The 25,874-nt window shown below is 35.9% G+C and overlaps 2 protein-coding genes across 4 annotated transcripts; both read right to left on the minus strand.

Moving 5' to 3' along the window:
• Positions 1-13,432: 13,432 nt before the first annotated feature.
• Positions 13,433-20,298, minus strand: LOC103443179 (conserved oligomeric Golgi complex subunit 5). 3 transcript variants are annotated; one of them, XM_070805079.1, is made up of 4 exons: positions 19,106-20,298; positions 17,999-18,472; positions 16,401-17,359; positions 13,433-14,414 (listed from the first exon to the last, which is right to left on the minus strand). In XM_070805079.1, exons 1-3 carry the CDS (start codon positions 20,174-20,176, stop codon positions 16,424-16,426), a joined length of 2,481 nt encoding a protein of 826 aa, XP_070661180.1. In that variant the 5' UTR covers positions 20,177-20,298; the 3' UTR covers positions 13,433-14,414; positions 16,401-16,423. The 3 variants fall into 3 exon arrangements, with proteins under 3 accessions (XP_070661180.1, XP_008380201.3, XP_008380200.3); XM_008381979.4 differs by lacking the exon at positions 13,433-14,414 and adding an exon at positions 16,139-16,294; XM_008381978.4 differs by lacking the exon at positions 13,433-14,414 and adding an exon at positions 16,139-16,319.
• Positions 20,299-21,389: 1,091 nt separating this feature from the next.
• On the minus strand, positions 21,390-22,045 carry LOC103443181 (uncharacterized). The gene has a single exon (XM_008381981.4). The coding sequence runs from the start codon at positions 21,918-21,920 to the stop codon at positions 21,678-21,680; it is 243 nt and encodes an 80-aa protein (XP_008380203.1). The 5' UTR covers positions 21,921-22,045; the 3' UTR covers positions 21,390-21,677.
• Between the last annotated feature and the right edge of the window lie 3,829 nt (positions 22,046-25,874).

Raw genomic sequence — 25,874 nt, forward strand, 5'->3', positions numbered from 1 at the left:
TACATGGGTGGTAACCCTGAGCAAAAGCAATTCGCCAAGTTTGAATAAATGCTTTTATTTGAAGTTGTTAACGTGAATCTAATTAATCTTCTTCACTAATAAAAAAATAATTTTAGCTATAGTACATTTCTTGGCATAGCAACATACATATCTGACCAACGTGGATGTGAAGTCATCACTGATCTTTGCATGCCAGCTAATATGTGTGTTACGTTTCAAGCAAGCTAGTGTCAAGAATGTAATGACAAAACAAAAGGATGCTTAAGGGAGTCGCTGTCACTCAAATGGTAGAGTATTTATTTTTACATCGCAACCAAACTTAGGACTATCATTCTTTATTTTTATGGTCTTACGCATGTTCAACAAGTGCTAGCTAGCCAAATTTTGTATATGTTTAACCTCAAATGATAGAAAAATTGTTTATGGGCTATACTACTATCTCTATTTTTGGTAAATTTTAAGTTGCAGCAGTCGGACCACCTGGCCATGTGGTCATATTCATACACGTAGGAGGGCCCTTTATTTTGTCTCCCTCACCCTAAGTTGGTTGAGTATTTTTAAGTGTATCTGAAACATGGTGAATGGTATTGTTATGCTCAAATTATAATACTGTTATTATTTTTAAATTATATATCCTACAAGTAGGATGTTTGTCAATTATGTCATTCACTATATTATAACACATAAAATGATAATATCACATGCTGATGTTCTAGGTCACACAAAAATTTCTCGAATTTGTCCCACCTAATTGTCTCTTATACTATATATGGGAACGGTGTAGACATAAGATTATATTTTAGTTTAAATAATTAATTTCAATGAGATTGAATTAATACCGAAAAGAGAGGAGAGAACAAGACTTGGCAAAAAGTTTTCTCTTCTCTTTTGGCTAACCACTTTTAGCTAGGAATTAAACATGTCATGGCTAATTTGTTTGGAGTGGTTTTGAAATATATATATATATATATATATATATATATATATATATATATATATATATATGTCCTGAAAGCAACTTTGGGTAGTATATTAGAGATGCACAGGCCTCCTTCCTTAATGGTTTTAGATCATATGATCATTAGAGGAAGAGGATGGAACTTCAGTGAAAATTCTAATAGATAAGCAATCTTTTGGCTGGTTGGTGTCAATAGGAATTGAATTAGATAACTTACTAAATTAAGTATATAACTGTTAGGGTAAAATTGGCTATTCCTAAACAAAACGCATGCTGTAATGTCTTAGACTAGTACATGTTTTTTATTTTATTTATTATAGTCTAAGTTTGTCTCTCGTACTCTCGATCACTAAACTGGCAATCGTTTCAAAGACATCCACTCAAGTAAGTTTGGTATGCATATGCATTCACATGATATAAGTTTATGTTCAATGGGTTGTTTAGCTTTTAAGTTTAACGATTGAGATATGGGCTTTACACGTTAATTAATTTGGTACGAGTTGGTTTAGCTTAATTAAAGGCCCACTTATTAATATAAGATTTATTTTGAGTCAGATGCTGTGCATTTAAAATGAGGATAAATTCAAGGCTTATTATATTAACACCCCACAAATTATTGAATAAACCCCACATACTTAATACACTCCACATTTACTTTTTCACTTAAAAATTATCTTAATACACCCCACATACTTTCCCATAATACCCTCCACACCCCACATTCTCAATAGACACCTTATATTTTGTACATACACCCCACATCTTCTATACACCCCACATTTCTCAATATATACTCCATATATTTCGGGTAGTTTGATTAGCACAGAGCTCCGCAATGTAGCTGCTATAGTAAATCGCAATGATTCAATTTTTTTTTCTTTGATTTGGTCTTAAAACAGAGCTCCGCAATGAAGCTGCTATAGTAAACCGCAATGATTCAATTTTTTTTTTCTTTGATTTGGTATTAAAAAAAAAAAAAGCTCCGGCAATGAATTTGAATGTAATTTTTCTTACACAACCTCCATTAAAAAGTAAACCTTGTTTTTACAAATGTACTCTCGCCTTGCAATCAATATATTTCAATTCAGTTTGTAAAATATAAATCAGTCACAATCAAGACATATCGTTTCGGTGGTGGCTACACTATTTAGACCTGGTAATAGCTTAAATTGTTCCACACGATCTTGGTAGTTGGCGTAAAGGTGTCGAGCGTTATTTACTGCAAGAGTATGCCAATTTTGTGCAACCGGTGGCATGGGATGTCTTGGTGCCAAACGTAGCTGTACAAAATAAAAGGAATCAATTAGCTTTCAAAAACAACGTTCAATGCTGCAAAAAAAGTAAGTCAACTCTTAGTACCTGTATAAAGTGATTGTCATTGACTAAACCAATTGCAATCTCAGGAAGATTAGTGGGCTCATCATCTCCTAATACATATAAAGGTAGGAATGTGAGGCATTGCAAATGGGATAAAAAAATCACTACTACACGATAACATGAAGCTATAAGATGGCCCATATCTGGCATGCTCATCCAGTAGAGTTCCGGTGCATATGAATCTTCAAAATAGTCAAGTGCTTGGTCAATCTCAACACGCCTCTCTTTCCAACCAAAAGCTTGCTCATATAGGAATGGGCAACCACGTACTTCCGTCAATAGGTCCTTACGTACCCTTGGCCAAGAATCTTGGCCAAATCCCATTGCCTCAGCTATGACTCTATATCCACAATTACCATCTCCAAGGACATCAATTGCAATAGTAATGTATTGCTTTATTGCCTCAGGGAACTGTCCTGTATATTGATGCGTAGGGGTGGCCGGATTGTGTAAAATTGAGCTATAAGTCTGTATAGTAATCAAGGGTTACTTAGTGAATTTAAAATTAGTATATCAAACATCACAACTATAAAGATAAGTGCATACCTTCAATTTGCGTGGTCTTCCCCTTGGCTTCTTTTTAGAGGGTTGTGGCTGGCTATCATGACCTGAAAGAGCTTCTGCAATCTCAAAGGCCGATGGCAAACGACGAGTAGAAGTGTCAACTTTACGTGGACGTCCTTTGGTTTTAATTTTTTTAACTGGTTCTGTAAGTGTCGTAGAACTTGGGTTCATCAACTCCTCTATTTTAATGCATAGTTGTCGTCTAGATTCATTAGTTTGACCCTCAAACCAATTGACAAACCGTTCAATGAGTGCTCTTATTGGAAGAATTGGGGGACTAAAAGCCGAAGGTTCAATGATCATGTCCAACTTTCTCAAACGAGGATGTATACAATCAATTGGAATTGGTTGACTACTACTCCTATACTTTGCAATTTCATGAGCACATGGGAGTTGGTGTGTACAGCGAAGAGTACAACCACATGATACAACATCATCACCAACTGAGTCGATTCTGTTCAAAAAAATAAAAATAAAAATAAATTATATGTGTAACTATACACCATAAAGAAACATCAAATCCTCAATTTACCTTTTTGCTTCGCACACAATTATGTTTAATGCTTCAATGGATACAAAACCTCTTAACTCTCTCAACTCTTCATGCTTCAAACCATGGTAGACAAAACATCGACTCTTCTCAAATGAGGCCTTTAGTTCAGTGTGTTGCAACTCCAATAACGCGTGAATATTATTCCACAATATATCAAAGCTAAGCTGGCTAGAGCTAATCATCCGTTTTAGCTTTGAATGTGCACTTTCCGCCTTGATCATTAGTAAAAATTAGTAGACATAATAAAAGCATGGCTATATATTGAGTAAAACAAGGATAAAATTACCTGTGACTTGTTTTTGTACCAAAATGCATACAAGTGTCAGTCCATGCAGCCACAAACTTTTCCTTGTGCTCATTCAGCCATGTAGTTTTCAAGTAATCAATACCTTCATGAAATGAACTAAATTTGGATTCAAAGGCATGCCAATTATGTAAGTACTCCTCTTCTGTTGATGAACTTACCAAGGTTTGCCAATCATTAAAAAACATATTCCAAACCTCCTCTAATATGAAGAGTTTCTTGCAATTGGTTGCAACTACTTGATTTATATGCCATCTACACAATAAATGTCGAGTACTAGGAAAAACATTACGAATGGCATTCATCAGTGCTAAATCTCGATCAGTGACAATCACACCAGGAATACAATCATCATTCATTAGAGTCTTCAATCTTGTCAATGCCCATGTGTAATTGTCTTCCTTCTCATGGTCAATGAAAGCAAATGCAACCGAAAATGTAATATTAGTTGAAGTTACCCCTACAATCTCCAGGAGTGGAAAACGATGCCTATTAGTCTTGTACGTGCAATCCATGATAAGTACATGTGGGAAACAATGTAAGATATCGACATTAATTGGGTGAGTCCAAAACAAGTCACTAACAACATTATCAACACCAATACTTCGATGATGCTCAATATAGTTGTACTCAGCCAACTTACATAACAACTGTTGCATTTCTGATCTCCCTGCTTTTTCTTTTGTCCGATGATAGTGTCTTGCATTGTATATTGTCCTCATCGTTGTTACATTAAGTGGATCTTTTTTCTTTATGGTGTTCAAAATAACTTTGGGTCTCACTAAACTTTTAGACATGTCAACTAAAAGTTCATTTTGCTCTTTAGTTAATCGTCCGACAAAAGAATGCCCTTCAAGATATTGTGAATAAGTATGGTTATGCACCCCACACTCAACCTCCAATTTCCATTCATCTCCTTCTCCAACGTTGACTCCTTTCAACATAAATGGACATCCGCATTTTTTAGTACCAGTATTCCTGGGTTCTTTCTTCTTCTTATTATTTGCATCAGAATTTTGGTCATTAATATCAGACTTCCTCAATATGGATCGATACTTGCCATGTCTCTCACAAGAAAATGTTATTCGAGCTCTCTTCCTCCTTCGGTCAACCCCTCCCGCGTCAGACCTCTTAATGACAATAACCATATTATTCTTTTTTCCTTGGGTGCGAGTCCAATCAAGCAAATCATTTTTACTTTTGAACACATGTACATACAAGATTATTGCCATTTGCCACTAACAAAATGTTTGTAGACATGCTAAGATTCCAACCCATATGTTTTTCCCTATTATGAACCTAATGCACTATGCTGCATAAAAGAATGCAAGAGTTTCCATGAAATTCACAGATGCACATTCAATATGGTAAAAATAGTTACCTCGTCAGTTTTAAATGCGTTTGTGTAATCAACGACGCTCGTTGTTGCAACCTCAGTGTCCCTTATAGAGGTATTGCCTTGTATGCTATCCTATTTAAATACACCAAAAATTATTATCAAATCCTCATTTATTTACTAAGAATCATACACCTCAATTATTTGTTAAGAACCATACAACTCAATATCAATAGGCAGAGTGACTTTCTTTTTGGTAAAGGAAAAAAATAGGAGAGCTAGATAATAACCCAAATTCTCATGCATAAAAACAAAGAATACGAAATCAATTAGACAGTTTGGCCTGTTGCGTACATCCACCCTCAGTTTCCTGGGAATTTATATATCCTCCAAATTCAAATGTGGATTATGGTAACTCCGAAAACCTTACACACCACTATTAGACAGAAATTTCACCCAAAATCTTAGGGACTCAAGACCAAAAATACATAGCACAATCTAGACACTTCTCTGCGGTGATTGTCACTGGGGAGATTCAAAGGTTTACAAATAAATGCAATGGTATAGATCATATTAGTGAAGTGACCAACACTCTCATTGTTCTAAATCTTCCTCTCTGTGAACTGAACTCAACCAAGAGGAGAAGGTAAATAGATTTGGTCTCTAGGAATTCTATCTCAAATCTAGAAGGAATGAAGAGGAGTAAACAGATGAATAACAAGAAACGCTGTTTATAACATATTTTATCGAAGGCGCAATCTACTATGAAAAGATGCGTAACTTCAACCCCAGAAAATGTCATCAACTCCACAGAGCAAAGAGTAGACCGGGGGGTTAAAGAACTAAAATGGTTTTGGATTCTGCCAGGAACAATGAACAAGGGACTACACGTCACTCAACGGACTGGATATAGAAGTTTAAACATCGCAACGAACTCAAGATTAAATTATTATCGATGTCATCGAAATCACTAAAATAATGAAAAATATGAAGTCTTACCTCATGTGAAGCTTCCGAAACATTGATTTCGTGTTCCATTCGTCAAAAGCAATTTTTTCTCAATCAACATGTTTGTAGTTTCATTGGTTAGAGTTTTATTCAACAATGGAGGGTGGGAGGGTTTTGATAGTTGAGAAGATAAATAAGGGTTAGGGTTTAGTGATTTGGGGTGTATTTAGAGATTTTTATTTTATTTTTTTAAAACCTAATAAGGTCAAAATTGTCATTGCATAATGGGGTAAATAAGTCATTTAATATTAAATTTTAATGTGGGGTGCATTCAACATTTTGTGGGGTGCTAATAAAAAAAGCCTAAATTCAAATGGATTTAGTTTCTATCTCTTCACTTAGTGATCACTTCAAACTGTATTTGATTAGTTGTTTTAATCAATTAGGTTGATGAGTCTGATCTTTCCGTTTCTTTGACCACCTGATTGGTATCTTTAATCTAACAGACACATATTTATAGGTTCATCAGGTTAGGTTTTAAAGGTGTACTGCATATGCATGAGTTGAGTATTAGGCTGCCGTATGACACAGACTAGTTAACAGATCATCAGCACCGAGTGAATATGTTTTTATGTTTTGGTTGCCGCATGCATCAGATCAGTTTAGGGTTTTTCCTGCTGCTGCTGCATATGCATTTAGGTTGTTTCCGTATGGTATAAACACTAGCAGCAATGCATTAAACAGATAGAAAATTCATGTGCCGCATGCCTAGGGTTAAGTCAGTTTACATTTTCATCTTGATGAGTCATAGTATGTTTTTAGTTTGCTTTTACCACATGATGTATCATTTGAAAGCAAACGTTTGCTAGCAGCCCTAAGTGCACTGAGAGTTATTTTCGTTTCAGAAAAATCAGTTTTATTGCCAAATGTTTTTCAAAGAAAATATTAGTTTTTGGTCACTAATTTTTCATGCACTTAAATTGAAATCAATTATGAAAATATGCCTTGTGATTTTCAAAATCATTTCATTTCATATATTCTGCATGCGTTAGTATCTTGCAAAGTTCGAGGAGACGGTGATTGACGGTCACGTTAGTATCGTGCCACTTCCACTCGAATGCTGAAGAGAGACCGAGTAGCAAAGATCGGAGACAAAACTGCCTACTAATATGTGTGTCTAGTTGATGAGTTTTGTAAGTCTTTCTGACTCATTTCTCTTAGTGTTTGTCCTAGCTTGGGAGCCCGAGGATTTTCCCAGTGGTGGGTTTTGCCTCGTTAAATCCTACATCCTATGTGCACATTTTATTTATCTTTATAATTGCATATGTGTAGGATAGTTTATATGTGTTGTGAATGTGGAATTAATTTGAGAACTGAAAATTGAATTGAAAATTGACTTGGATTTTTAAATTGGAACCTATTCACCCCCCCCTCTAGGTTAAACTAGTACCATCCAAGAACTTTCAATAACAAATGATGAAATGGATGCTAAATGTTTATTGTTTAAATTGGATGATATAAAAAAGAGTAGTCACAACAAAGGAAACTTAATCCCTCCAAATCTAACCAAGGGATTAATTTCTTTAAGGTTCTATCTTAAAGTTAGACGAAGTGGACACCCAAATTTTCAGTAGCATTCAGCATTTTTCAATTCAATCAAATCATTGACTTGTTGACCAAAAAAAAAATCAAATCATTAACACCAAACATGACCACTTAAATTCTTTAATCATCTGAAGATGAAGTCTTCTCCTAAGTCAGAAATAATTTGAGAAAATTGAACAGAATGAATTCTGCGTGGTAAGAGTAATTACTTATTTCCATGTTTGACTTAGATATTAATGGGAGAGACTCTTCGTAGGTAACTGGGAGGTGAGGTTGCAAGCTATGCTAGACAATTTGATGTGTGCAGACCACATTTCCCAGACTACTGGAGAACTCTCTAGTGGTAGGCCTCTAACAGTTGAATGTGGTGGAGTGTAGGAAACCTAAGGAAGACTTCAGGGAGTCGATCCCTGCCTCTTCGAGAGCCGGAAATGGCACGATGACAGGAGTGGAGACACTATGTGAATTTCACCTTGAGAAGCTAAAAAATCTTACAAATGTGCATTAAGAGTTAATTTTATGTTGAAAACTCAACATTCTTCCAGTATTTTTCTGATTTTATTACAAGATTGCCGCTTCCACACTGACTGATAGCTTGCTGGCTTAAAGAAGATAGGGAATTAATTTACATAACCTCATTATTAAATGGAAAATTTTAAGACATTATCAACATCACAATAGGGATGTGTGAATGCTCCACCTCCATGTCCACATCCGACGTCATATAAAAAATCTGGAACTTTGGTGCTTGGCTGTCCAAATGTTTGGCAGCCTGTTGGTAAATCACTGTGTGCCACATTGGAGCGCATGATGGCGCTGGTTATTTTAATTATTTTTATTTTATTCTATTTTAAAGATTCAAAACTTATTATTTTATTTACTTTAATATCTAAGAGTTGGTCTTATTTGAAGAGTTATAATCATTTTTTTGAAGGGGTATGAGAATTCTTTAAAGCTTTTTAGCCAAAATGGTATATGAGATTTGCATAACACATTACTTTGGTCCTTGAGATTGAAAATAAATAGAAATAATTCCTGAGATTGTTTACCATCCATTATTTTGGTCATTCCGTTAAAAACTCCATTAAGTGTTCCAGAGCTCTTGACCGAAAGTTTGCGTAATTTTTAAAGCTTCGTAACTCAATCGTTTCTTAACCAAATTTAACCTATAATATATCAAAATGAAGATAGAAAAATATAAAATAATATTATACCTATTTGGAAGCCCAATGGTTGCCAGCGATTGCCGAAATATAGCCTAAAAGGTGACTGGTCCATAGGAAAACTAGAAAACTCCCCGGAAAATAGGTAAACTTTAAACATTCATAACTTCTTCAATACTCAACAAAATCGAGTGATTCAAAAACAAAAATCATAATTCTCGACGAGACGAAGAGAATGGTACCTTTCTTGACGGCTAAATCGCAGTGGTTTGTCTGGAAATTGGCTCGAAAGTGGTTGTCTTGGTCTCAAGTTAGCCACTTTCGAGCCGTTTTCCGGCCAAACCACGGAGATTTAGCCATCTAGAAAGGTACCATTCTCTTTATCTCATCGAGAATTATGATTTTCATTTTTGAATGACTTATGATTTTCATTTTTGAATCACTCAATTTCGTTGAGTATTGAATAAATTATGAACGTTTAAAGTTTACCCAATTTCTGCGAACCAGTCACCTTTCAGGCTATTTTCCAGCAATCTACGGCAATCATTGGGCTTCCAAATAGATATAATCTTATTTTACACTTTCCTATCTTCATATATTATGGGTCGAATTTGGTTAAAAATGATTGAGTTATCAAGTTTTGAAAATTACCCAAACTTCTAGCCAAGAGCTCTGGGACACTTAATGGAGTTTTTAACGGAATGACCAAAATAATTGATGGTGAACAATCTCAGGGACCATTTCTATTGATTTTCAATCTCAAGAACCAAAGTGACGTGTTATGCAAATCTCAATGACCATTTTGGCTAAAAAACCTTATTTAAATAAGAAACCTCAACTAAATTAAAACTTTTCTATCTCATTTTCTCTTCATATTTCTATCATCATTAATTATTCAAATCCCATAATCATTGTGTTTTAATCTTTGGGCTACTGGCAATTCCGTCTACCGTTGGAGTGCATAATTGATCACAAGATCATACAGCCTGTAGTTGTAGGCACCGTGATAACTTGCACGTGGGGAGACGTCTATGCTTTAGGGTAGCAACATCGCGCCTCTCTTTGATTCATAGACAAGAATTTCTAATTCCTTTTTCTCATTTAAATTTCATACGTATGGTGCCAACAAACAAACACCAAACATGACCACTTAAGTTCTTTAATCATCTGAAGATGAAGTCTTCTCCTAAGTCAGAAATAGTTTGAGAAAATTGAACAGAACGAATTCTGCGTGGTAAGTGTAATTACTGATTTCCATGTTTGACTTAGATATTAATGGGAGAGACTCTTCGTAGGTAACTGGGAGGTGAGGTTGCAAGCTGTTGATGCACAAAACCGGAGGGGTCTTAGTAAATCACTGTGTGCCACATTGGAGTGCATGACGGCGCTGGTTATTTTAATTATTTTTATTTTATTCTATTTTAAAGATTCAAAACTTATTATTTTATTTACTTTAATATCTAAGAGTTGGTCTTATTTGAAGAGTTATAATCATTTGTTTGAAGGGGTATGAGGAATTCTTTAAAGGCTTTTTAATCAAAATGATCTCTGAGATTTGCATAAAACATCACTTTTGGTCTCTAAGATTGAAAATAAATAGAAATAGTCCCTAAGATTGTTCACCATCCATTATTTTGGTCATTCCGTTAAAAACTCCGTTAAGTGTCCCGGAGCTCTTGGCCAAAAGTTTGGGCAATTTTCAAAGCTTCGTAACTCAATCGTTTCTTAACCAAATTCGACCCATAATATATCAAAATGAAGATAGAAAAGTGTAGAACAAGATTATATCTATTAGAAGCCAAATGTTTGCTGGTGATTGCCAGAAAATAGTCTAAAAGGTGAATGGTTCGCGGAAAAATTGTAAAACTCGCCGGAAACTGGGTAAACTTTAAATGTTGATAACTTCTTCAATACTCAATAAAATTGAGTGATTCAAAAACAAAAATCATAATTCTCAACGAGACAAAGAAAATGGTACCCTTCTTGATGGCTAAATCGCAGTGGTTTGTCCGGAAATTGGCTCGAAAGTGGTTATCTTGGTCTCGAGTTAGCCACTTTTGAGACATTTTTCGGCCAAACCACAGAGATTTAGCGGTTTATAAAGGTATCATTCTCTTCATCTCGTCGAAAAGTATGATTTTCATATTGAATCACTCGATTTCATTGAGTATTGAAGAAGTTATGAATGTTTAAAGTTTGCCCAGTTTCTGGTGAGTTTTCCAGTTTTCTCGCAGACCAGTCACCTTTCAGACTATTTTCCGGAAATGTTCAGCAACCATTGGGCTTCCAAATATGTATAATCGTGTTCTACACTTTTCTATCTTCATTTTGATATATTATGGGTCGAATTTGATAAAGAAACGATTGAGTTACCAAGCTTTGAAAATTGCCCAAACTTCCGGCCAAGAGCTATGGGACACTTAACGGAGTTTTTAATGCAATGACCAAAATAACGGATGGTGAACAATCTCAGGGACTATTTCTATTGATTTTAAATCTCAATGACCAAATTGATATGTTATGCTAATCTCAAGAACAATTTTGGCTAAAATGCCTTCTTTAAATAAGAAACCTCAATTGAACTAAAACTTTTCTGTCTCATTTTCTCTTCATATTTCTATCATCATCAATTATTCAAATCCCATAATCATTGTGTTTTAATCTTTGGGCTACTTGGTAATTCCGTCTACCGTTGGAGTGCATAGTTGATCACAGGATCATACAACCTGTAGTTGTAGGCACCGTGATAACTTGCACGTGGGGAGATGTATATGCTTTAGGGTAGCGACGTCGCGTCTTTCTTCGATTCACAGACAAGAATTTCTAATTCCCTTTTCTCATTTAAATTTCATAAGTCTGGTGATTATACACTTTAAAATTTCATAAGTCTAATAGTGATTATACACTTAATTTGTTATATTTGATTATATAAGTAGTTAGTATAATTTTGCAATATCTTTCACAGTTGGCGCCGCAGACAAGTGAAGTATCAACAAGGAAAGTGACATTTTTTGTTATTGGAATGTTTGGAATCTCATTTGACGGCATAAGTGTTCTTTTTTTTCCTTCTATTTGATGCTCTGCTTAATTGCTGAAGGACTTAAGCATCTTTCTGTTCTTCAACCCTATCTAATCACGCACGATTAATCTTTTTTATATCGTAACCCTGAGCAAAACCAATTCGTCCCAAGTTTGAATAAATGCTTTTGTTTGAAGTTTGTTTAGTGAATCTAATTAATCTTCACTAATAAAATAATAATTTTAGCTAAAGTACATTTCTTGGCATGGCATTGGCAACATATATGTCTTACCAACGTGGATGCGAAGACATCACTGATCTTTCCAAGCCAGCTAATATGTGTGTTGCGTTTCAAGCAAACTAGTGTCAACAATGTAATGACAAAACAAAAGGGATGCTAAAGGGAGTCAATATTGTAACTCTAATGTTAGAGCATTTATTTTTACGTCGCGAAAAAAGTTAGAATTTTCATTCTTTTATTTTTATGGTCTCACGCATTTTTGAGCAAGGCTAGCCAAAATTTGTTTATATTTGACCTCAAATGACACAAAAATTGTTTGTGGCTAACTATTTAAGTTGCAATAGCCAGACCACCTGGCTATGCGACCATATTCACACATAAGGGACTGATGCGTAAAATAACTAAACACACAAATTAAACCCTCTTGTTGACAATTGTAGTATGGATAAGTAGGGATCGTTCTTAAACCGAGGATTATGAGGGATTGCTAAAACACTCTAAACTGACTCAAGTATGTAAAACAAAGTTTAAAACACTAAACTAGACTCAAAGAATGCAAAACTAAACTCTAAAATACTAAAACAAACCAAAAGACTCAAAACAGCACAAAAACACTCAAAACTGCCTTAAAACACTTTATGGGCAGTTTTGGGACTCTAACACAAACTTGGATGAAATTTGGTTTTCTAATGACCTAAAACATTTAAAAACATAATCTAAGACAAGTTCTAATTAATATGACTCAAAGAAATAAGGTGGGGTTGATTTTGGACGAAAATAATTAAATTAAGACAAGAACAATGAAAACAGATTCTTAGACAAAATTAGGTGAATTGATGAGATATGGGGTAACTAGAGGGTTCTTCTCCACACTTGATACATTTGCATTCAAATTTGATTTCCAATTGCTTCTTTCAATAAACCATGAATCTCAATGCCCTAGGTTAACTGTGATAGCACTTTTTTAACCTTCAAGTCTTCCTTAAATTATTGAATTGGATGGGAATGCACATGCAACAACTCAAAACATTCTCTAAAAGTCCCTTACGTGAAAAGCACAATAAAGATACAATCAAAGATCATTAAGCTTCATGAAAACTATAAGCATTGACGAGGCAATTGTTACTATGAAAAGCATGAAACGTTTGCCAAGAATTCACTTAACACGATCGTTTATAAGCGACCTCCACTACTTGCAAATATAAGGTTGTAACTATTAGGTGAAACTTCCTTATATTTTAGCTTCAAATTCCTGCATGAAAACTAAGTTGGCCACCTTAATCAACACACAAAAATAAGTCATCAATCAAACGGTTAAGCAAATTGCATTCACAATTCATGAAATAACAATTAGACGTAATCAATTCATCTTGCAAGCATAATCATGGTATTGAATAACCCCCTAGCCAAAAAGGTTTAGTTCCTCATGTTCACAAAACAAAGGAAAACAGATTTATACATTGTAAATATAAGAAAGAGAACACCTAAATATTCCAACGATTCGATGTTGAACAGCTAGAACCTTCAAGCACTTCTTTTTCCTCTCCTTTGCTGCGGCACAAGGGTTGGGGGTGAGTTTAGGGAGTTATGGATGATGTAGAATGATGGGTTTATGGTTAGGATGAATGTAGGGGTCGGCTAGGGTAGTTTCTGGGCAGAAAATAGGGTGAATGGTGGTAGCATGGTGCGGCTGAGAGTGGAATGGAGGTTTTGGCGTGAATGGTCAGTATATGGATGATTTGTGGCTGCACAAAGGGAGTTTATTTAAAGGATTTCAAGAATTAAAACCCTAGGTTATTTAGGTAATCAGAAATTAAGTCTAAGGCTTCTAAAAATAGGAAACACAATCAGAAAATTAAAGGAAAAGGCAAGGGGATATGCGGCAAGGTCCTAAAACACATTAGGAATGTGTTTTAAAGCATAGAATCAGGAAATAACCCTCTCCCTTGCACGGCAAGGAAGAGGAAATGTCAATGGGGTGCGGCAAGGGTTCACAATGTGCAAGAGATGTGTATTTGATGTCCTAGAATGCTTAGGATGCCTTCAAAGTTGATAAAACTTAGGAACATTTAGGAAAGGTCAAACCAAAGTAGGAAACCTTGGCTTAACTTTCCTATTTCAAGTAGGAATCCTTCTTGGAGTAGGAATCCTTGTTCTTCTAGGAATCCTTGTGTGAATAGGAATCCATCTTCAATTAGGAATCCTTCGTCAATTAGGAATCCTTCGTTCTTCAAATCTTCAATTACGTCCATTCCTTGTGCTCCGAGCATGTGATAATCATTCCAAGCTCCATTTTGCTCCAAAATGCTCCAAAATGCAACTTCTTGCATACTTTGTCCTTGGAATCTGAAAACACACAAAAGTGACTTTAAACACTAAAATAACTAAGGAAACACAACGTAAATGCACGAGAACAAGCCAATTAAGTCGCATAAATATGCTCCTATCAGGGACTTTACAGCAATATTCACACTCATGGGGGACCTGTATTTGGTCTCCCTCACCCTTGGTTGAGTAATTTCAAGTGTATGCAGAATATTGCCACATGGTTATATTACTCAAATTATATTACTGTTTTTATTTTTTAAGTAATATATCCTAGAGTGTCACATATTAATTATGTCGTTCACTCATATTATAACATATAAAATGATAATACCACGTATTAATGTCCACACAAAAATTTCTCAAACTTGTCCTACCTAATTGTCTCATACTATATAAGTGAACGATCCAGACATAAGATTATCTTCTAGTTTTGGCAACCATGAAATATTTAGTAATTTTTTAATGAGATTGAATTACTATGTAAGAGAGAAGAAGATAAAAAGATTGGGCCAATTTTTTTTTTTTTTTCCTCTTTTGGCTAACCACTTTTAGCTAGCAATTTCGTTTAAAAGTTCTTTTAAAATGACTAACATTACTTTTGATGAAATTATTTTTTACACCAATTCTTAGTAAAAATGAAAGTGAATATTAAAAAACACTTGAAGTGCTTTCTACAAGAATCACATAATTGATGCTTCTTCCAAAAAACACTTCAAGTGTTTTTGAAATCTAAATACAATTCCCAAAAACACCTCATTTGCTTTCAACCATTTTAAAACAACTTCCAAACGAGAATACTTGTGAATGGTTAATTTGGACTCGTTTTTTCGGGGAGTTCCAATGAAAAATGTTCTGAAAGCAACTTTGGCTAGTTTATTTTTTTTTTTTTTTTTTTTTTTTTTGGTAAAATATGCACTTTCCTCAATGGCTTTTAGATCATAAGATCACTTAGAGGAAGAGGATTGAACTTCCATGTTAATTCTAAAAGATAAGCAACCTTTTGGCTGGCTGGTGTCAAAAATGGGATTAGATATACAACCAAGGATGAAATAGATGCTAATTTATGAATTGTCTAATTTGAAGACAAAGGATAGTAGTCATAAAGAAAACTTATCCCTCCAAAATTCTTCAATGAATCAAAAGTGATTAGTATTTCCCTTATATTCTATCTTAAACTTGGACGAAATTTAGAAGTTAGACATCCAGTTTTCATTAATTAACACTCAATATTCTTTAATTCAATCCAGTCTTTCCGCAATTCAGTGCAATCCTTGATACCAAACAAGACCTTTTAAACTCTCAAGGGCTCATTTGATACACATGATTGGATTTGGAATGAAAAAAAATCTCAAATTTGAAGGGTATATTGACGATGTAAGTGAATGATTTTTAATTTAAAGGGAATTAGAAGAGGATTAGATATTAAGAAAATCAATCCCGACTAATCCTACCATCTTAAGGAAGAGAAGTGAGACGAAAAAAAAAACCCATGGGCACAAAAAGCTGGAAACTGTAAGTTGCGGCAGATAAACAGGCCATGAAATATTTCTAATACCAAAACGATTACATACGTTAAAAGGAAAACTAATGAAAAAAATTTGAAAACTTTGAGTTTTAACGATAAGGACAAAATAAAGGGTAAAGTGAATAGTATCAGGATTGATTTTTTGGTGTAAAAATGTGGTTTTTTGTTAAAGTGAACAGTACCATGAGCTTTTCGTTAAAGTTCCCTACATTAAAACTAGTTGAAGTCACCACCAAAGTTTGTGGAGAAATATATTGAAGAAACAAAAACTTAATTCGGTTGGTATGGAACTGTAACAGTACAATTTACCATGTGTAGTTGTGTAGTGTGGCTATTTAATTACATGAACCTATCGAAAAAGCTGACCTAAATACTGAAGAGAATAACAAAATGATCAGCTGAAATGCCATAAGAAGTAAAAGGTTACTACGATTCTTAGTATTAAAAAAAAAAAAAAAGGAAAAGGAAAAGTCATGTACCTTACAAAGAGATACACCGGGCATCAAGACTTTTGGGTCGCACGAGCATTTTCGGTCAAAGATGACCCTAGCCGAAGCATTAGAGGATAGACAGGGCTGAACTCTTTGTCACCTCGGGCCCTTACATGCGTGGCATAGTCATCTAGTGTTGCTTTGATACCCTTCCATACCTGATCCTCTCCTTGAGAATCTAGCCACAATGAATATTGCAGAGGTGTTAGTTTGTTCCTTTGCAGCGGTGATTGCAATTCATCAGGACCTCGGGAGTAAAGATGGTGAAGTATGACGCTTGGTGGTAGATCTTGAAGAAGAGGAGAACCTCCGAGTTGGGAAGTCTCCAAGAAAATAAGAGGTCGAAATGCTCGAAGGGCTCTGTATGGCGCACCAAGTTGCTCTACTGGGAACAAGTTTTGGCCTACTGCTAATTCTAGCTCAGCCATGTCCCTGGCCATCCTTAGTTTCCCTGATTCTGAAAGGGGTCTGATAAGAGAAGCATGTCTGATAAAGAATATTAAAACCCGTGCAGCCATGCTCCTAACAAGCCTAGTGCAGATGGTCTCTGTTCCAACCGTGGCAGATTTTGGAGGCAAAAGCCTAGACAGGAACTCACTACGGAAGTGAAGAATGCACTTTTGCAACTCCTCCATGTAAGGTGAAGCATTGTTGTCCATAGCGGCATCCATGCCTAGCACACCAAATCTCTGTTCATGAATTTGCAAGATGCAAGATTCAAGACGCTCAAGCATAGCTTGGAACAAGGACGTCAGTGAGTCACAAGCAACCCCGTATATTGCACCTAACGAGGGAGACAGCACATCTGATGCAATAGTGGGCAGTCCTGTAACCATAGATGATATGCGTGTATGAATTTCTTGGAGATACTGACATAACATGAAGTTCTTGAGCTGTGCAGGAGTTGCAGGACCATTGACTTGACGTGCTTCAGGACCAGTTGATATCTGCCATTGTGGACATAATAATAGAATGAGAAAATTTGAACAAGGACATACTAATAGAATGAGAAAATTTTGAACACGGGCAAAAAATTCACTTTTCAAAATCAAAGGGTCAGCATACATTTCTATTATATACGTATGCCTTTCAAATGAGTTCCTATAGATCAATCATAGTTATCCGGCATAACCTTTCAAGAGAACTGGCTATCCTTTGACTTACCAATCTTAATAAGAACGTTGACGATTATTTGAAAAATAAATCCACACAGAATAAAATTGATTTATATTTCCTCCATAATGATACATGAACTTGACTTTCCATTAGTCGCATTCAACTGCCTTTCTCTAATTAAGATTAAGCCATCAGATTCACAATATATAGGTATAACAACAACAAAGAAAAACATGACAATTGAGCAAGTGAAACAGCTTGGGCAATGAAATAAATAGACATTGAACTTAACTAATATATTCAGATTATGCAGAATCTACAAATGAAGGCATGAAATGTATGATTTGTATTTAATGGAAACCATATTATTGAGCTCATTACATCTAGCTTTAGACGCCTAGACATCAGTCAAAAGAAGACTAGGATCACGTGTCTACCTTGGGAATATTATGCAAGAACTAAAAGATTACCTGGTACTCAGCTCGTTCACCAAGTAGGAGAAGAACCTTGCCAATTTCACGCAATACAAGAAGAGTCAAGTGCCCATCCAACTGAACAGATTCTATTTCTTCTTGAATCCGTGATATAATTCTTGAGATATGTTCTTTAGAGGGAACACTTCCACGGCTGGACACTGGAAATACAGTATTCACAAGGTCTGACAAGCGACCCAAGCAAAGTCCCAAAAATGATTTTTGGAATATTTCAACAGCTGCAACCAGTTGTTCCTTTCCCTCTGACGTAATAGCCGGTAAAACCCCTTTGACATCTGTGTCGCGTGCAATTCTTTCAAGAAGATTATCTATCATAGAGAAAAGCTTCGGATACCCCATAGTGAAAACCTCTTTAACAAAACTTGATGCAGTGAAAGCAGACTTCATTTGGTTGGCAAATGCCTTCACAAGGGCCTCCCACACTCTATCTGTTATCATAGGCTCACCTTCCTAAGCAAGTAATATATAATGTGAGTAAAAGTTATTGCTTTTAGACAGGTTGAACAGTAACAATCATTGCCAATATTGTTAGCAATCAAGCAGCAAAGTTATCAGAATTAAATACTAATGGGAAACCTTAATTCAAGTCAGGATAGAACTGCAAGTCAACCATTGCAGAGACAAAAAAAATTTATGTCGATTTTGTAGGTTACTCATTGGTAGCGCAAATCAATAATCGTACTCCGAAAATTAACGACATACTTGTAAACCAAAATACAAAGTAAACAAAACAAACTGTAGCAGTTCATGGGTACATTGTGCACATTGATCGCTAACCTAAATATAACATTGTTACAGATGATCAGAAAAAAGGAAAAAGAACCCAACTTCGAGAGTAGAAGGCGGTTAATGACTGTTCAGACTTCAGTAAGGCCACTATAAGATGATAAATCTTCTAGGAACTGCCAATTAACGGATTAAGTATGACCCAATTCCAGTTTCCAATCTAGTAAAATTGTTTTCATTTATCTGTTAACTAATACAGAAATGAGGAGCACAAGTAAATTCATACTCTCTATCATTCCTACAAAATCAAATAGTCAAGCAATTGAAAAGCAAACCCAATTGGACAACCCCTCTCACCTGAATAACCTCATCAAGCAGCAATACATGAGTAAATGGGTCACGCTTCTTCGACAACACCCTCTGCAAGTGCCACACCGCAACCATTATCGAATGCAGCTGATCCATACAACTCCCCATCCTCTGCCAAATCGCCTCCCTCGCCTTCCCACCACTGCCAATCTGCGGCGTGCCCCCGCCTCCTCTGATCCCACCCGGCCCAAACCCACCTCCTCCCGACCCAGAAATCGCCTTCATATCCAATGCTGCACTCACACTCTTCATCCCCATTCCCTTGTACTTGTTAATCAGCTGATCCATCGCCTGTCTCAGCTCTCCCAAATTGTAAAACACCTGCAGACCAGTCCCAACCTCGGCCTGGTTCAAACCCTCCATCCCTCTCTCCAAAACCTTCATCGCCTCCGTACGCAACTTGTCTCCCGTCTCCTTGACCCACTCGAGCTCGGAATCGACAACATCAATGCCGGCGAGGTCGTACTCGTTGTAAAGAGCTAAGATCTCGCAATGGAGCTGAGCAGCCTTGGCAAGATCGAGGCGGTCGGGGTCATCGGAGGCGAGGGACCGGAGCTTACTTGAGAGGCGTAGGGCTCTGATGGAGTGGTGGAGAAGATCGGAGGAGGCGTGGAGATTTTGGAGCTGGATGGTGAGGGTGCAGATGGAGGCGAGGGGGTCGGAGAGCTCAGACCGGGTGTGGCGGAGGGAGGACTGGAGGGCGGCAACGGAGGATCGAACGGTGGAAAGGGCGTGATCGGCGTGGTGGAGGGAGGAGAGCTGGGCGAGGAGGTCGGAGTGGCGGGAGAGGACCTCGGAGCGGAGCTGAGACTCGAGGAGGCGGATGGCGTGCTGGAGCTTTTCGGCGGTAGAGGCGGGGGAGCCGGAGGAGAGGGCGGCGGAGGAGAAGGTGGTGGAGGAGAAAGAGTGGGAGAGGAAGACAGAGAAGATTGGGTCTGAGGCGAATGTGTCTAAAGGGGATGCGGTGGCGATGGCGGAGGTGGGGGTTGAGGATTTGAAGGTGGAGAGGCGTTGGAGTGGGGAAGCGGAGGAGGAGGCGGGAGATGAAGAAGAAGCCATTTCGGACTCGAGTCTAGACTGTTACTCTAGTTACCCCCCTGAGCCCCCTTTGCTTTTGATGCAACTGTATTTGTCAATGAGAAATGGCAACGAGACTTTCCGTGTCCTTATGAGATTTGTTGTACAATTTTACGAAAGAGTCTCATTTTAAAATAGTCTTTTTGGTATTTCTTTTTATCAATATAAGGCTTTTAAGCTAAAAAAAAGTCTAGCACATGCACAAACAAATTTTGTTGCATCCTGTTTTACCAGACGAAAAGATTTGTCACGCAAGGTGTTACCTAATAAAATCCTATCGTCGCCTTAACCTCAATGCGACAATTCTGTCATAACCTCAAACTTGACATGACGACAAGCCTTTATCCCTTGAACTTTGACACAACAAACGCCTTTTATCTTAATTCCACGTGTCATAAAAAGCCTTATATGATGAAAAATTTTCCTTCGTCGTGTAATTGTTTGCTTCTCGATTTTTGCGTGAGAACATCTGGGCAACAAAGATTTTGTAGCCCCAAAGTTGACGCGACAAAATTCAGCCTTGTGTAACGAACTAGTTTTCCTCGCGAAAACACTTTTCTGTAGCAGTGAGTATTGGTATAGTGATTCTAGACTATAATAGACTTCACCGATTTTTGTAGAGAATAATATGACATAATTTTCTCAAAATGTATATAAATTGAGGGTTCAAACCCAGATTAGCAAATATATTAACAATAGTATTATCTAGACATACAGAACTGACATCATCCTTAATAAAATGAACCCTATTACTATGAATGCAATCAGATTTGTGTTTCTAAATATTATTGTTGGGTCTGGTGCATAGTATAAGCACTACACCACCTACAAATTATAACATGTAAAATTATAACACTATGTACAATATCATTCTCGCATTACAAAAATCTCTCTATTTCATGAATAATAGGTTTCATGTAAATTCTTTAAAGTAAAACAGAACTCTCGACATCAAGGTTACATGTTTTTCTCTTTGTTGGTAGACCCGATCAACAAACCCTGGCCTTACCCTCCCCCCACCCACCCACCCACCCACCCACCACCACCACCACCTCCCCTCCTCCTTAGGATCATCATGACATTAACCTAGCTACTCTAAACTTCAACCTTTTTCGAATAACCGGATAACCTACTAGACCGAAAAAATATACAAAGAGCGTAAGACTGGAAAAACAAAACGTATACATTGTTCATATTAAACCATAACAGAGTTTATTTTCAAAATTAAAAAAGCAACTGTTACACAAATGAATTCTCAAGGAACCAAAAACCCTAGCCAGTTACATACTTTTATGCCCAATTTTTGGCAAAAAAAAAAAAGCAACAAAAAAACATCAAATTAATACCCCATTATATTCCACAAGGTGTAAAAAAAAAAATTAAAAATAAAAGAGTGAAAGAAAGAAGTACGGAGATACAAATTAAGAAATTAATTAACTAATCAGAACGATGAATTATGGAATATAATTAATAGTATAGTAGGTCAGATGTGGCAACCGCAGCAAAGGTAGAAGAAGCAGAGCGTCGAGACCAGAACGACGGCCTCCACGACGGATAGTATCTTGAAGACGACGTCGTCAAGGACGGTGATCTGAAAGTTCACGCGCTTCCATTTGAACACACAGAATTTCCTTGGCCATAACTCTTTGCTGATCACCTTCCTTAACGACCACGCTGCCTTCTCCTTCTTTGTTGTTGCCGGTGAGCTCTTTTGATCATTTTCCATCTCTGAAACGTTGTTGTAGGGTATGGAGTTGATGATTGACTGAGAGGAAGAAGTGTGAGGCGGTGGGTATATATTGAGAGATGGAGGGGAAAGGGTAGTGCTTTAATTGGTTTCTTCATAAACAAAAGAAGGTGGTGCTGGGCCTGCTGGCCGAAGTGATTTCAGGTTTGTGACGAGGCTATTTCTGGAATTTGGTACAAATATTCTAAGTTAAATTTTTTTTTTCAATTTTCAATAAGACAATCTCAATAAGAATTCAATCATTAACCGTCATGTATGTGATCTACAAAATATGGTTCGAGTAGATGGTTTCTTTAACATTACCCGTCACACATAATAACAACATAAAATTTGATTAATCCAATGTTTATTGAGGAGTAAGTTAATTAATTACTTCTTTAATTTCTTATATTAGCAAGAACACAAGTTTAAGAATGTTGGCAACTTTTCATTTGAACTTCTACCTTCTCATTTGCCGAGTTGATCCATTCACCATGTAAGAAATGTGTTACCTTATTATTTTATTACATTAAACTAGTATATTAAAATAAAAATAATAATAAAATTAATCAAATGCGTTTAATAACCAATTAAAAAAAGATTGAAACTGCTGTCAATTTTGGCAGCAAATGTGAAATTTGCCAATCTATGTCATAACACATCAAATTTAACTTTTCGATTAAAAAACATTGTTACTGTCTTTTTTTACTAATAATGCTGATCTGGATATTGTAACATCTCTTTTGGAGATGCTTTTAAATTATGCTTGGTTTGCACGTCATGTGATTGGCATCTTCTTAATGAAGTCCACACATTCTCGAAGCCTTTTCTTTCTGCAACGGCTCATAAAAAAAAGTTGAAAGTTAGACAAAATCGACATATGTGTTGGTTTCATCTAACAACGGTTTGGTAGGGTGTGGTCCAATTCTATAGTTGTTCGTCCAGTTGGTCAAGGTTATCCAACGGCTACTTTCTTTCTTTTTTTACAAGGGTATAAACAAAGCGAAAATTTTCATTTTTCTTTTTGTTTTTTGATTAAGCAATTTGATTAGTTTTTAAAAGTTTTAAAAAGAGTATGAGATAATGATGATGGGATCTCTTAATAAGGGCATACTTTTCTTAATTTTACATAATTACCATTTTGCCTTTTTTATGTAAATATTGTGTATCAAAAGTGAGGGTAAAATAGGAAAATAGGGATATGATTGTCATTTTTCAAAAGGTACAAAATTGCTATTTTGCCCTCCTCATGTCAACATTATGTATTTAAAAGTGAGGGGCAAAATTGGAAGAAAATGGGGCAAAAAGTTGACAAGCCCTCTTCTCTTAATAATATAGAATATAGATAGATTAGAACTTAGAACTGTTCTTCGACCAACTGTTCAAAGAATATTTACCTGGATCCTATCGAGTGTTAAAATGCAAGGTCCACTTCATTATACATGCAAGGCTTGTTGACTTTTGTATAACTGGAAAAATCAACGATTACATATAATATATAAGAGTTTAATATATATTTGCAACAGTTAGGTCATGTATAAAACTCGTAGCATTGAGTCATATGTATCATTGTAGTTTAGACTCTTAATTTTGTTTTGTTCTTGGCTACCTTTTCATTTTAACTCATATCATTTTAGTTTAAGAGGAATGGAGAAACACTTGAAATAGTATATGATCAAGTGACTTGTGTTTTCAGTACACGTAAAACCTTCTCCTTTACTAAGCTAAAACGCTTTGCAAACTTGGAGAGCTTTTGCCGCAATTGATAAGTTTTCCAATTTTCGTGTAAAGTTTTCTTATCAATGCAACATAACATGTTAGATTGTGTTTTTTCACACCTTGTGATGAAACGACTCTTGCAACAAACCGAAATACAATATTAAGAGAGTTTTTTTTTTCCTCTCTAGAGTAAGCAAACCTGACAATAATAAAGGAATTACTAGAACATGAGGCCGGTGTTTGTACAAGATCGCTACATTTCAAGCTTTCTTGCGTTTGAAACAACTAATAATTGACAACTTCTCTTTTAAACTTAATTTATAACTTTTCTTCGTCTTCTTCTTCGTCTAATATTGGAACTTGATTATTTAGATTCTTAGCGTAAAGATGAAATCAGAGACACACATGAATGATGCATCCGATATCTCATTTTACATATACTATAAATATATATTAGATATTCTTGTACCAAATAAGCTATAGACCCTTCTTTTTCGGATTTGAATATGCTCCGGACCTTACTGTCTAGAGCCTAGGAATCAAACAATCTGTGCCACACATTTGTGTGGAAAAGAAATCAGAATTGTTGGTTTGTGTGAGGTGAGTCAGCGAAATGAATTAATGGGAACTGTCAGATTCATTTTGTGTGGCCCGAATTATTTGATCTTTAGAATCCAGACATTAAGGTCCAGAACGGATCCAAATTCTTCTTTTTCCAGTGTTAGGGGTTGTCCATGATGAGATGAGGACTTTGTGTGGATGGTCGGTCAATGTCCAGATAGACTACAGGAATAATATCTTGTAGGAGACAGCCTCATAATTTGGTAGCGACTTCAACCCTTCTTTTTCTGTAAGGGATATCAAGGCTGCAGAGGAATCCTAGTTAGCTGTCTCCAACTGTTCTAAATGAGAGATACTCTCATGTAACCGGTAATGTTATATAGCAAATATTAATTGGATAATTAGGGAAATATTTGAGAACGTATTAAACATTTAATGAGTTAAGTAACCTAGTAAGATTATGCATTGGTTTTAAGAGATAATTTTTCGTTCTGTATGCAAAAACAAGTATCTAATTTCCATCCAAAAAGTAAACATTGTTATTCTCAATTCGTATAAAGTTTCAAATTTCAGAACCTCCTCAATAATCTCCTCAATTACTTGTAATTTGTTATACTTGGGGAAGTGAAACTGCGCGTTAAGAGAAAGCTTGAAACACTTCAACGAAAATACTTAAAGGATTAAGATCTGAGGTGATAGGTGCTTAGGGGGTTATCGGAATGGATGAAAACAAGATTGGTTGAATCACTATATCTAAATCGTTTGTATTCTTGTTTGTTTATTTGCTCGGTGGTAACCAACATTCAAGGTGTGCGATGGATCATCGAGCCTCTAAGAGCAACTCCACCCTTAAAAAAAATGAGCTAGCACTCAGCCAATTTAATCCACTCAGTGAACAGTGATAGACCTCAATGAACAGTAATAGGCCAAATGCATCTCCACCTCTACAAAATGCGCTGGCATCCAGCCCATTTAAAATATTATTAAATTTCTTATAAAATAATAAATAAATAAATTGTTTTAATTTCGGATAGGATTTTTAACTAATCTCATCATGTCACATGTCATTATCATAATAAAATTACATAAACTCATCAAATAAGCTTAAAAACACACTAAATAAAATTACATAAACTCATCAAATAAACTTAAAAAAAACACTAAATAAACTAAGAACTTTATTGTTCCACCACAAGATCCTTTTAATTATCTTGACCTTATTGCAATCCCCATTGGTGCTCAATCAAGTCACTTTGACGGGTATAGTGCCAATATGGCTCTTTCAATGAAGTGTACCGCTCAGCGATCAAGTAAGAACTCAAGATTTGAAAACAATGAAGATGGATGTAGGGATGTAGGGTTTATATGGACAAAAACAAGAAAGGATGAGGTTCTTGGTATTTTTTTCACACAAAAAGTATATGAAAGCTTTGGTAAAAAGTGTTGAAAATATTGAGATATGGTGTAAGGTGGAAGATGAGGGTTTGGTATTTATAGGAAAAAAAACATTTTAATATTTTCTGTATTTTTTAACAATTTTTAATAATTTTTAGTTAATTTTTTATAAATTTTAATTTAGGTAATTCATCTAGACCGTTGGATTTAAAAAATATTAAAATCCAACATCCTATAAGTTGACACGTGACCAACGGTCATAATTCTGACCGTTGTGCC

The sequence above is a fragment of the Malus domestica genome, chromosome 09, assembly GCF_042453785.1.
Source record: "Malus domestica chromosome 09, GDT2T_hap1".
In the NCBI taxonomy this organism is placed as follows: domain Eukaryota; kingdom Viridiplantae; phylum Streptophyta; class Magnoliopsida; order Rosales; family Rosaceae; genus Malus; species Malus domestica.